The 14,244-nt window shown below is 43.5% G+C and overlaps 1 protein-coding gene across 2 annotated transcripts in view; it reads right to left on the bottom strand.

The window, feature by feature from the left end:
- The window catches only part of SAFB (scaffold attachment factor B), a 36,100-nt gene that overhangs the window by 12,429 nt on the left and 9,427 nt on the right, over positions 1-14,244 (bottom strand). For both annotated transcript variants that reach the window (XM_028126206.2, XM_028126205.2), the window contains exons 3-9: positions 9,670-9,734; positions 9,381-9,587; positions 6,585-6,647; positions 3,907-3,934; positions 2,451-2,961; positions 1,978-2,027; positions 1,051-1,145 (exon numbers count right to left, since the gene is read on the bottom strand). In XM_028126206.2, the coding sequence (XP_027982007.1) occupies positions 1,051-1,145; positions 1,978-2,027; positions 2,451-2,961; positions 3,907-3,934; positions 6,585-6,647; positions 9,381-9,587; positions 9,670-9,734 (1,019 nt within the window). The remainder of the gene's footprint in view (positions 1-1,050; positions 1,146-1,977; positions 2,028-2,450; positions 2,962-3,906; positions 3,935-6,584; positions 6,648-9,380; positions 9,588-9,669; positions 9,735-14,244) is intronic.

Genomic DNA, 14,244 nt, shown 5'->3' on the forward strand with positions numbered 1-14,244 from the left:
TCCAAGGTGACATGTCCCTGCTGAGAGCACCCATCTGCTCTGAGGGCCACAGTGGAATCATCAAAGGGGCCGACCTTGTATTACTGAGCCTCAGGGAATCGCTAGTTCTTTCTACAACCATGTCATATTTAATTCCGTTCATTAGTTCTCGAACATCGATAATCAAGGTAAATACTATTGGTTTTCTCTGTTGTGACTGGCTGAACCCTTACTACAAAGGTCCGTGCCTTTGGCTTGCCCCAAAAGCTACCTCTGAGACAAGGAGCCCAGGATAGTGAAGAAGAGTACGAAGAGACCCAACACAGGTGCTCTGAAACAGGGAACTACAGCAGGCCTTGGGGGCGGGGGGAGGCGGGTGCATCTATCCATCACTGCCATAGTTCACAGGCTGAGCAGGGAGGGAGGACAGGCAGGTGCTGCAGAGGACAAGTGGCCAGAGCTGCCCCAGCTGTGGGTGAGAGCAGGTGAGCTGAGAGTCATGAGGTGGAGGCACCAACAGCTCTGCTATAGCTACACACACCATCTCAGGGAGGCAGCAACTTTCAGGGCCCCCAAGTGTAGAAACAAGGTTCACATGGGGGAAGTGACATGCTCCCGGCCACACAACTGAGCAGCAGAGCTGTGGCCTCTAGCTACCCAGACCAATCTGACTCCACGGGCCCTGTTCACAACCCCTTTCCACAGCCTCACTGGAGTTCTGTACTCTCCCCACCCCGCCCTCTGCTACGACCCCCAAAACCCTCCCTGAGTTGGAGTTTAAGGCTCAAAACCATTAGAAATGGATTCAGGAAATCCTCTAAAATTGAAGTGGTGGCTTTTGGGCCAGGGAAAAGGAAGAAAAAATACTAAGTTGATGTGGGCTCTGGGAGCTTCCACCTCTCTCACCTCTAGCCATGGACAGATCCTTCACAAGCCATAAGCAAACGTGAGCCTAAAGAATGGCAAGGTGTTGTTCAGAGCAGTCACCAAGAGGGGACAATCATCTGCATGTAGAGGCCATACTACACTGGCTTCAAAACATTTTCTTCTCCAGAAAACCCCTGGTCTTACCTTCCCATATTTGCTGAAAAGATTCTTCAAATCTGTAGCTCTGGTGGTAGAAGAAAGTCCACTAACCCAGAAATTTCTACCACAACTGCTACGACCTATTTCAAAAGAAAAGCCTGGTCAGAAACACCATACTCACAGGATCCTGAATCTTAAAGACGGAAGTCAGTCATTCCAAACCAGACACTTTCCAGTTGCCAGCACAACCCAAGCCAGCTTAGGCAGGAGGGCCTGCCCCCGTCCTCACACAACCCTTGCAAATGCACACTAGGCCCACCAGGGCTGCGAGCAATGCCACTTACGATATAGTGAGTCAGGGGCTATTAGGACCATGGGAAGTTTGCTCCCTCAGAAAGTCACCAAATGGCATTAGGCAGCCCAGTGGGGTGGCTTCTGAACATAAAACAGCTGCTATCAGGATGAACCCAATTCAGAAGCTTCTCTTTCTTGTCACAAATACCTTCCCACCTATCCCTTGTTTGTATTCTAGGCTGCTAAGAAGGAATGTGAACCGACAAAATGTCTTCTCCATTAGCGATTTTACTAACAGATAGTGGTGTTGATAAATCTGAAGTATCAGGTAACCCCAAGATATCTGAAACCAGAAAAAATTTTTCCATTTACAAGTGTCACTGAGGCTAAGGAATCAGTAAATCGGAGGGTCAATCAGGATTAATGAGCTCAAAGTGTCAGAGTGCTCTAGCCAAAGCAGGAGTCTGCTTCAGATCGATACCTTAACTCTGAGGACCTGGCTTGCTCCCTATAACCCAGAACCTGCAGAGTGAATAGCAGAGGAGTAGAGAAAGGCTTCATGAAAGGCTGAGGCAAATCTGGGTAAGAAACGCAGTACGCAATGAACTAGAACCAGAAACCCCACTGCTGCCAAGGCCAAACATGCTCCAAGAGACCAGTGTCACCCCAGTGACCTACCCTTTTCCTCTTTGGAAAGCCTTTTTGTATCCGAGTCATCTTCGACAGAACTAGAGACAAAAGATAATGTCACTCCAGAAGGAAAAAGCAGAGACGAAACAAACTCAAAATTATAAAACACGTGCTGAGGTTGCATACCTACCCGAAATTTAGTTCTGAAAAAATGATACCCCGACAAACTTGTATTGGAAATCTGACCTAACCATAAGATTTCAGACCCATAGGAGTTAATTAATTCTGCTGGGCTAAAGATAATTAGGAAGATTTAAAGAAAACAACCGTGATAGGTTGAGAAAAGAAAAAAGATTATGTAATCAGTTTAAAATAAACAAAGAGAAATAAAACATTGCTTAGAAGTAAACTACAATTGCATCAGTCTGGCTGGCCAATTGCAGAAAAAACAGCTTATGTGTGTCATTAAATGACCAATGAAAAGGAGATAGCGTCTGGTCTAAAACTGAGAAAAAACAAACCTCATTTTCTGATCAGCGCCCTCACTGGCTGAGGACTCTTTAGGAGCCGGAGGGACTTCATTACAAGCTTCAAAAGCAAACTTCTTCACGTCTTCTTTGCTATCTCTGGGGTCTGGGCTTGAGGCTTCCGGGGGCGCTTCCGCGGCCTCCTCGCTAGAGGCTTCCGTGTGCTCTGAGGCTTTACTACTCTGCTCAACTGGCTTCTCTAGCCCTACAGGCTCACAGTCCGTCCGCGCGCCATCGCCTGGCTGCTCCACGGGCTCCCTTTTCACTACCGCTAACAGGGTGTCTGCCCTGCTCGACTGAGCTTGTGCTGTTGACTCGCTGGCCAAATCTAAATCACCCTCCTCCGGATGGGCGCTGCCAAAAAGGTCCTCTTCCTCCGCAAGCTTTCTGTCTGGCCCCACGCTACTTGTATCCTGTGCAAAGGGCTGCTCCAGCTCGGAACCTTCTTCTTTTACTGGCTCAGATTTACAAGTTTCCCCCAAAATGTCGAGTATTTTCTCATTTTCTACGGATTTAACAGGAATAGAATGGCACAAGGTTTAATTACCAGGGAAATAAAGCAATCACAAATGCGGAACTGGCACGGCTGCCACACTAACACGAAGAGAACTGCTAGCTACACAGAGATTGGAAAACCCGCGGGTACACAAAGTTACACCGGTTACACTACCTGCACTCCAACCGACTGCTACAGTAAGCCGCTACGCTACATGGAAGAGAAAAGCATCCCAGAGATTTAACCCCCAAAACCTTCTGGCTGATTCTTGACAGTCTTCATTCTGTCGTCGTTTACATAGGACTCTTCCGAATTTAGCTTCCAAAGTCCAAGGTGCTTAACTGAATGTATCACCATTCACTGAACAGCTCAATTTCCAAATTTCTTTGAATTTCTTTTAACAGAACAGTCCAACATGAAAACCAGAATCTCTTCCATCGGTGCTCTGAGATATTTGCAGTCCAGAAAGTGAATAGCATTTGTTTGGAATTCTCATGAAGAAACTCTTTCCTCTTCTGGAATCCAGTTATGTCTCAATGTTTTAAAATGCATCTCCCTACAGCTACCTGCACTGCCTGAATTAAAAACCACAAAGTTAAGACACTGCCCAATATCACAAGATCTGTTTTGTGGGGAGCACGGGTATTAGCGCGTGAGAGGCATCATGCAAACTCTTTCTACGTTCGTTTAAGTGCCGTTTACGTTTAAAAAGGCATGAGATCGTTTCATCTCATCAATACATTCTGTAACATGAGAAGTGAGCCACTTTCACAGATCTGGTGATATGGCTGGGTTTCCAATCTCTATGATCCTGGTATGTTCTGGATCGTAAACCTTTAGAACAATGTATACTACGGTAAGGCAACTTTTTAAAATTAAAGAATTTAAATTAGAGAAGGTGGAAAGCTAGAATGGTTCCAAACCCCCGCTGGTAAGTTTTTCATTTAACAGTACCTGGCTCCAAGGATGGCTCTTCAATTTCCTGCAACAAAAAACATAAATAAGATTGTGCCAGATGAATGAAACCTACAGCTTCTTTACACCAAAAACTGTAACTAAAAAGGGAATTTCTAAAACACGTACTAAGAAACTCACAAACACGACAGGTGGAGAACCTACTCACATTCAGGACAGAGCCCACACACAACACTGCACCTCACTCGCCTCTGCCCCAAACCCCACCCCACCCCCTCCGCCTGGGCTACTCTTAAGGGGCCTGGGATCTGGCTTTTGCTCCTGTTTGTGCTGCCTCATTTCTCCAGCGCCTGGCAACATTATCACTTTCCATGGGAATGACTGCATCACATGCCCGTCTGTCCCCCTAGACCGAACTCTTAAAAAAGCCGAGAGAGCAGTGTTTTTGTCTACATGCGGTACATAACAGAATGCCTGACCTTTATCATTTTTTTTCACTTAACGTAGATTAACTTCTGAAAATTTGAGTGAGGGAATAACGGCACAGGTGGTTTGACCCCTGTTCTCAGTTCTCATGGTCCTACCATGTCTGCATCTGGTCACCTGAGCGCTCTCCAGGATTACACACTACTCCTCCCTTATCTCTCCCACCGGTGTTTCTACTGTGCCACCTCTAATTCCTAAACATCCCCAAATCTTTCCCAGGAAGCCCTGGCAATCCAGACCACTGCTGTTCCTCGCCTCCAATGGCATCCAGTTTTACCATCCCTTCCCTGTCTATCTGCCACCATGGTGAGCACACGGTTCCTCCGTGGCCTATGGCCATCGGCAATGGCCCCCTCATACCATCTCTCTCCTGACAGGTTCATCTATACCCCTCCTCACGCCCAGCTGAGTCCCACACATCCCCCAGCACTTAGCTCAGGGGCCATCTCCTCATAGAAAGGTTTCTCCTAATGGCTTCAGAGGCTTCCCCACTAAGGAAGAGCCTTTCCCTCACTATGCGGTCCTCAGCGCCTACAGCCCCTCTGCATGAGGCACTTCATCCTGGAATTCCAGCCAATACTGACGAGCGCTGACTAGGTTCCAGGCACATATTTAAGCCCTTTACACACACACGTTCACCATCAGACAGCCCTGACAGGTTGGTACTCTTAGTATCATCCTTCCTTTCAAATTGAGAGACTGGCACAGAGTGGCTGACAAACTGCCTCAAAGACACACTGCAGAGCCACGTTCTGCACAATGGCTGTGTGAGCAGGAGTCCGTGTCAGCCCAAGTCTCTTCCCACCATGTCTGGTGTGTACTTTACACAGGGAGGAAGGGCCCTATGAGGATGGCAACGTTCATCTTTGCACACACGCCTGACACACCACAGGCACGAACACACGCCTGGGACGTGGGGGCGGGAGGTCTACACCTTCATTGGGAGCTGGCCTGCCATTCTGAAAAGCCCCAGAAAACTGTTCACTTTCGTCATACCTTCATTCTATGTATTTTGTTTTTCATGCAACGTACCCCACTCTGAGATTTAACCCTACTACTAAAAGCCAAAGATCATTCTAGGCAGAAGAATTTTTCCTTTAACTTTCTCCAGAGAGAAACAAATCTATCCGTTTGTCTGTGGAAGAGTTTATGTATTTTCTACTTTAACACAGGAGTCTTGGACCTAGAAAGACTCGAGAAAATGACATCCAGCTCCCCCTTTCCTTTCGGAGCCAGGAATGGATGGTGTGTCACTTTGCAGCTGGAGAGAGACATCAGCCCTAAAGGTAGGCTGGGTTCCACCATGCTTTCTTGAGGTTTGTACACTCCTTGAAGCTGGGTTTCTGACTTGCCAATAACTAACCTTGCCCCTGCCTGGCTGAAGCAAATGCAGATTGCATCTGAAAGAGGATTTCTAATTAAGCGTACAAGTGAATGAAATATGACAACAAAAAAACCCCCCAAAACAAAAATAAAGACTGGCAAAAGCTGACTGTATTTTCATTTCCTTGCAAAACTTTCCAATCCAACAAAAATCTGATAGCTACCCAGCTAAGTTTATTCCAATGGTTTATATATCTAGGCAGGCTGGCAGAAAAATTAAAAGGAAACTCAAGACCCACATTTATGTAAATCCTACCTGAAAGTTAGTCCACATCTCATTTGTTCTCATCTAAGATTTAATATTTACACAGATGATAGAGTCAAGACGATAAAGTCATCAAAGGAAATCTGTGCATTTTCTACGAGAAAAATTCCCAAAGGCAGAACCGGACCCCCCAAGATTCCACCTTTCCCAGCTGTGATGTCTGTGTTCTCGCCGCCCCACCCTCCTGCGTCCTCATCTGGATCCCATGAGTATCTCCTAGGGAGGGAGTGCTCCCCCAACCCTGCCACCATCTCCCCTTAGTCTTTCTGCAGAGGATGCCACCCAGAACAGATGAGACAGGCAGTCCTTCCCCAAGCAGTCAAAATCAACAAGAACGTCCCCAGACAGGCCCTCCTCTCCGCTATAGATAAGCCACAGTGCCGGTAGGGGAAGCCACAACGAGTCCTTTGTAATAAGCATGTTGTATTTGGGGAAATTGGAAAACGAAGCCCTCTGAAAATGCCAATAGGTCAAACAAACCTTGTAATGACTTTTACTTGGGAATGCCATATGACGTCTGAAGTGGTCTCCAGAAATGGTAGTCTAACCTTTGATTCTAAAATTATTGAGACATACAATTTACCTGTAATATAGTGAAGTCAGATGATGAAGTATCTAAATTGTTTAGGGTTTCTTTGTCCTCGATCTGTAAAATAAACAAAAATACAGTTTACAATGTCAATATTAGGTAACACGACAGTACATCTGTAAAATGAAAACTAATAGCCATGAAAATCACTTATGACAAAATTCTAAACATGATGCAGGAATCCAAATAGCATTATAGCTTGACTTCACCTCGATTTAAAAAAATGTTATACATGTATATAGTATTTGCAAAGAGACTGGGAAACCCACTATGGTAGCACTGAGGGTTTTAAGATATACGCCAAGGGAAGAAAGAAAAACAAAGTTTAAGTTAAGCAGAAAAGAGATTAAAATTAGACAGTACACAGACTCTCCCAAGTCAGTGGGAACACTAGGTTTGGGGGCTGCTCTTCTGTGAACGATGTCCAGAATCAGACTGCAGAATGGATTCTTGGATTTCTGGGGCCACCACCACTTCTCCAAGCCCAAATGCTACTGCTACTGAGCCCGCTGCCCCAGGGTGATTCTGGCCAAGACCGAGATGGCATGTCTGAGTACCGGCCTCCTAGCCTCATCAATTTCCAAACTGGAGTGAGGGGAGAGGAACACAGGGCTGCCAAGGCAGGTGGCCCACGGAGGCCCGTCTGTTGGGGAAAAATGACTGGTATGCTGACCTTCTATGCCACAAGATGAGCTCTCCCCAGTAAGGTGGGGATTCCCCACACACATAAGGGAGGTTCATAATGTTACTGTTGTGAGAACCAAAATAATTTAAACTGCTTGCAGTGAAGCCCCAAGGTTGTTATATTTTAGGCAGGAGGAATAATTTTCAAGTATTTTAGCAACAACATGTATGGCTATATTACGTTTATCCGACGAGGAAACCACCCTTGCACCACTCCTTCCTTCCCCTGATGCAAGTGTCTTCGGAGAGTCAATGCGTGCTCACAAAGAGTGCCGCACACATGCATGCGAGACCACCTCTCCTTTCTCTATCCACACTGAGTGGCAGCACATTCTGTCCCCTGCCATATTCTCACCTCCCTCGTGAAAATTGTTTTAGTTCATATGAATCTACTTATCTCATTTACATGGTTATATAACAGCAATAATTGTACTACTGGAAATAGTAATACAATTTTACAGTTAATGACAACAGCCCTATGGTGTTGCTATATGCCAGGCACAGTTCTAAACCAGGGTCGGCAAACTTTTCCTACCGAGGGCCAGACAGTGAATATTTGAGACTTTGCAGGCCAGACGGTCTCTGTCATGACTACTCTATTGTTTGAGAAATCAGATGTCACGGATGACTGCCACAAACGGGTATGGCTATGTTCCAACAGCTTGTTGGCCAGTTTGATGACTTTAGATCTAAGCTACTAATAAATGTTCATCTATTCAATCCTCCCAAAACCTATTATTTTTACAAGTGAGGTCCAGAGAAGTTAAGTAATTTGCCCAAGGTCACTCAGCAAATTAAGTGTCAGACCTCTAGTGAATGGTCTTAATTCTTAACTTACCCTACACACCTCCACTAATTTTAATTAACCATCACTGGCAAACATGTAGTATGTTTCCAGGCTTTTATGACTGAAGGTATTATTTTCTAATCAGAGGGGGGAAAAACAGCCTTCAGAAAGAGCAGCTAATAAGGAAGGGTATGTACTTTGTGTCACTGCTCTAGTGTTTTGGGTACTTTCTACGAAGCCAGCGAATGAGACTTATACCAAAAAATAAAATTACACAACCTGTTTGTATCAAAATGACAGTCAATTCTCAAAATCAAACTCACCATTCAAAGATGACAAACTACTAACTCTCAGGATACTCAGAATCAGTTCTAAGAGGAAATGCAAAAATATTCTAACGAATGGCAGAAGCGGATCCACCAGCAAAAAACAGGGCTTCTTTCCCTTGGGGCGACTCAGTATACTTACTGCAAGAGATCTGAGAGCCACTAAGAAATCAAGGTACCTCCCAGGAACCAACACGTAAGGATTGCTACTGAGATGCCTAACAGCTGCTAATTTTCACTGCCTTTTCGGTCTACCCGACAAACGCTCATCCTCACAGAAATAATCTAATAAATTATCTGCACCAAGTCAACACGATGTAGGAGCTAAGCACACCGACTCTGGACTTAGCCTGGTCTTAATTCTTATTCTCTTCGGAGCTGTGGGCTGCCTGGAGAGACATCTTTACCTCTTTACTCCCAGATTTCCTCAAGTGGAAAATCGCAAAATATCATCTGCATATGCCCTGTTCTTGTTAAAGTATTGAAGGACATCTGCCTAATTCCTGGCAAACTGAATTCAATAAATAGTACTCATTATAATTGTAGTATAATTAGATTTATTTCTAAAATGAAAAAAACTAAAGCTCTGAAGACCATGTGAAAGCTTATTTTATGAAAGGCTGACGAGGAGGAAGGCATGGATCAGCTCTATCAGGAAAAGGTCAACTTTCAACCTCTATTTCGCTATTTTCAAGGCATGCGAACCATACCACCACAGACAAGCTCCTGTAATAGGAAGGTCTCTGAGAGCGTCCCTGATAATGATGCATTACGCAAACAGATAGCACATACTCCTGGATCTCATTGAGACACCTCTCAACAAAGTGTTTTCAGATTGTCTGGATTTTACACATGAACAGATTAAGCACAATCCCACTGAACTAGCAATAAAAGAGCTCAATTCCAAATATAAATCTTATCATCTCTCAGAACATTTGAGGAACGGATACATTCACGGGGCATCCTAGAGAGAGACACTGCCGAGTTACCTACAGCATGTTCTTGAAGCTGCTCAGGAAGCTCCTTCATTTCTCCCTCGACTAGCTCTCTACTATCGGACATGGACTCTGGGAGGTTATCTGCATCATCGTCTTCTACACAGTCTGCAACACTTCCATTATCGATTTCTGCTTCATCCAGTACACTGATATCCATCATGTCAATGTCTTGCAAGTTCTCCAAACTGGTTTCAACATCCTCCTGTGGCAAAACAAAACACAACCATCCCATGACTGCCGTAGGTCGATCCACCAAGTTGATTCACTGACAAGGCTGCACATACCTGTCCATCCCCAGAGTTTTCCTCCAGTCCGTTGTCTTCCACACCCTCTTCTTCTGGTTTACGCCCTGAAGAGAGAATAGTTTACAGCACCAGATCAATGATCTGTATCTTCTAGAAGCAGTAACTTTTACAGGCCCTAAGCATCACAGAAGCAGACACCAACACCTGTAGCACTTCCCAATTTAGGAATGGTAATCCTGGAGGGTAAGGCCTTTCAGGACAGAGCAGCCCACGCCCCCCCCCCACCCCCCTCAAGCAGAAGAGGTTGTTCTCATCAAGTGGCTGTGCAAGTATAAGGAGCTGGAAATGAGTACTTGGTAAGGTCAAGGCAGATCAGACCTGTTTTAAAGCCTGGCCTTCACGTCAAGTAGCTTTGGCTATGGGGAAGACAGTATTTCATACAGTGTGCTGTTTTTTAGTTAAGAAACATGGGGCATAGGGGCGCCTGGGTGGCTCAGTCATTAAGCATCTGCCTTCGGCTCAGGTCATGATCCCAGGGTCCTGGGATTGAGCCCCACATCAGGTTCCCTGCTCAGCGGGAAGCCTGCTTCTCCCTCTGCCCCTCCCCCTCCTTGTGTTCCCACTCTGTCTCTGTCAAATATCTTATAAAAACAAACAAAGGGGCATATTTTCCCATAGAAACTGACACAACAAAATATAAATAAGCAATAAGAAAAGTCATCCATAATTTTACCACCTAGAGTTAACCCCCATGTTACACTGACATACAGAGACATCCTCCTCTATTCTATATATATATATATACGTGCACTATACTTACTGTATAAAATGACACTGCACCACCATTCTGTGACCTTGTCACTTACTATGTTATGAACTTATTTCCATATTCTTTAACAGCATTATACAGAGATACCACCATTGATCTAATTAATACGTATGCGTGGAAATTCAAGAAAATGCTTATAAAGATGAACATCCTGGCAGTTCTTTTCGTACATACGCAATTACCATTTTAGAGCATATTTCTAGAAATGGCATTCCTAAGGCAAAGGGTGTGTATATTTTTAAGACTTTTATTAAAAACAAAGAACCCACATATTATCAAGATGCCCCAGAGGAAGGTTGTTCCAATTCATACAGCTCCATCAACAATGAATAAAAGTGCCAATCTTTCTGAATCTGTTAAAACCAGCTTTATTTCTTACCCTTGCCAATGTTCTAGGCAAAAAGGAATACCTTTTTAACCTGAATTTGTCCTTAGGTTGAGTATTTTTGTTCAGGAGGCTGGACTCATTTTCTGGCTCACATTTCAGTTTTTAGACAGATTTGACTCCGTTGCTTTGAAAAATGAGGAAATCATTTCCCCTTAACTTCCCTCACTCAACCTTTTAGTATTTCTTACAGATAGGTTAATTTTAGAACATTCACAATCTGTTCTGAAGACAACAGTTCACAGTGGGCAGGCACATTCATCTAAATAGCATTTTATGTGGCGATTTGCCTTTATTTTTTGTATTAATTATAAGGATAAATAAAAAAAATAGAAAAATGTAAAGGATAATAGAAATGCCAGGGCTGAAGAGAAAATGGAAATCACTAGCCATGATAATAATGAAAAATGTAGGGGAAAAGTGAAAATTCTGGTCTAAGAACAGGCCTGCTAAAATTAAACTGATTGACTCTTTTCATTGTGAAGAATAAAATCTCATGAAATACAAGACCAAGTCTCAAAAGCAGAGTGTAGTACACAGGAAGGGTATGTGCTTTGGAGCTATAGCTCCTTACCACAAAGGCACTCCTCAACTTCTTTTGTGACTTAGTCACAAAACAAAAAAAACTCACTTCCCTCAAGACCTTTTTCCCAACATGAAGATGAATTTCTTAAGGCCATTGTTTTCTCAAGAAATGTTAAGAGAAATAGACATTAACTTGCTTTTATATTTAAGGATTAAGCTTGTAAGGATATGAAATGTGTAAAATTCAGGGCAAAAAAAGGGGGGGGGGAAGGAGGACAAAAAACCCAAACCTAATCATTTATACCATAATTGAGGTTTTTTAAAAAACCTCTCTCAGGGATAAGAACTTCCTTATTACACGTGTTACCTGATTTTTCCATAGCTCTTTTTTTTTTTTTTTACAGACTTTTTTTTTTTTTTAAGATTTTATTTATTTATTTGAGAGGGAGAGAATGAGAGACAGAGAGCACGAGAGGGAAGAGGGTCAGAGGGAGAAGCAGACTTCCTGCTGAGCAGGGAGCCCGATGTGGGACTCGATCCCGGGACTCCAGGATCATGACCTGAGCCGAAGGCAGTTGCTTAACCAACTGAGCCACCCAGGCGCCCTGCCATAGCTCTTTTTTTTTTTTAAAGCTTTTATTTATTTATTTGCAAGAGAAAGAGAGAGCACAAGCAGGGGCAGGGCAGAGGGAGAAGCAGGCTCTGATGCGAGGCTTGATCCCAGGACCCTGGAATCGTGACCTGAGCTGAAGGCAGACACCCAACCAACTGAGCCACCCAGGAACCCCTGATATTTCCATATTCTAATTTCATTCAGAAATATCTTTCAGGAAATCTGAAAGGTTTTTCAGGCATACATTATTTAAAAACACAGATCATGACACTAATAGAATTCAATACATTATGTGCAAATAGCCTTAGTGGATGGCTGGGAACACCACTGCCATTTAGTAATATCTAAGACAAAATATGCCTTGAGCTTTAAAAAATGTCTGGAACTCAACTCAATGATCTCTATGTAAATATACAAGGAAGTTGCACTAGCAGCATTTCCACAGATTTATATTTGATAAGGCTGGTATCATTCTAGAATATATACATTGGTTTTTATCCAGTTCTATCCTAGTTACTAGGAAAAATCTAAGTAGGTCACCACAAACTTGCAACCTTTCTTTCTCTCTCCCTTTCACAAGAGAGGCAGCAGGTTTCCAACAAGCAAAATCAGTTTTCAACTTTCACAACCACCTTTGCTCCAGAGCAGTAGCACAGATTACTGCAGCCGAAACCTCTTGGGGGAGGGGGAAATGCTCTTAAGTAAGAAAGGACCAGAAATGTCAAGGGAATTCATGGTCTTAAGAACATTTAGTCTTGGGGCGCCTGGGTGGCTCAGATGGTTAAGCATCTGCCTTCAGCTCAGGTCATGATCCCAGGGTCCTGAGATGGAGCCCTGCATCAGGCTCCTAGCTCAGCAGGGAGGTCTGCTTCTTCCTCTGCAGCTACCCCGTGCTTGTGTTCCCTCTTTCACTATCTGTCAATTAAATAAATAAAATCTTTAAAAACAAAACAAAACAAAAAAACCCCTTACTTTAAAAAAAAAAAATTTTAGTCTTCAGTATATATAGAAAACATAACCCTGGCTGGGAAGCTTATCAAGAAGCACTATTTGGGAAAAGGCACCCTACTTTCTAAAAAAGAAGGAAAAAAATGCGCTTAAACCAATGCAGAATTGATTTGAATGAAAAATACAGCTGTCTGGAATAAACCAGAATGATGTCTTTTGTACCAAGGGAAAAGGTGCCCCTCAAATCCTTTCTCCAGAGGAAAGGTCCTCTTCGTTCACAGCCTCCAAACTCTAAGGCATGGCTCTACTTGCCCTGCTCTGGCATCCCTAACCTGTTTCTAGCTTCCATGCCTGGGGTTCCAGCTCCTCCTCCTGGCTGCACTTCTGCCTCAGGGATCATCTCCAAACTCACCGGTTAGACCGCCTCCTCTGACTTCTGCTCGGATTCCCCCACAGCACCCCGAGTGGCCTAATGCGTGTGGGCAGGTTGTTACTTTTAAAACGTATTTGATTATACAAATACATTTATGTAATTATACGCTCAAAGAGTCACTTATTTCACTGTCAATTTTACTTCACTAATAAAAGATTCATGCTCATAAATATTTTCTTGCACTACATATTAATCCATCTCCATCTTTTATTTCATACTGTGAACGTTCCTTAGTTTAGTGACCCCAGCACAAAGAGGCTTTATTAACTTACCATATCCAACAACTGCCCACTTCCTCACATCCTTGTTAATATGGGATATTAGGAACGGTATAAATTTTTACAAGTGTGAGAAATAAAAATGATAATTCTATTTTTATATGCTATCCTTCAATTACTAGCAAGAGAACTTCTGTATACAGGTCATGTTTGTTTTTTATCTGTGAACTGCTTATTCATAGTCTCTACTTGCCAACCGGACTGCATGTCTTCTTTACTGAGATATAAGAATACTTAATGTTTTCTAAATATTCATATTCTATAATACTTTTTTCTAAGTCTGTTGCATCTGAATTATTTGTCTTTTGCTGAGAGATTTAAACCTTTTATGCAGCTGAGTTTATTTGCCTTTTTGTCTTGCTTTTAGTGTCATTTCAGGTCTCCCTGACCACGGTGACTATGAAAGTGCTATCCTAGCCAGAATTTCTATTTGCCATGGAAGGAGGAAGAACAGACCTTTCCCCACCATCAGATAGACAGCCAACTGTTCCAGCATCATCTACTGAAAAATCCTTAGAGCCACCTTAAAAAAAAATATTTTAGGGGTGCCTGGGTGGCTCAGGCATTAAGCGTCTGCCTTCGGCTCAGGTCATGATCCCAGGG

The sequence above is a fragment of the Eumetopias jubatus genome, unplaced genomic scaffold (assembly GCF_037043125.1).
Source record: "Eumetopias jubatus isolate StellerSeaLion01/CBP00866 unplaced genomic scaffold, mEumJub1_p1.0 scaffold_1, whole genome shotgun sequence".
NCBI classification, from domain to species: Eukaryota; Metazoa; Chordata; class Mammalia; order Carnivora; family Otariidae; genus Eumetopias; species Eumetopias jubatus.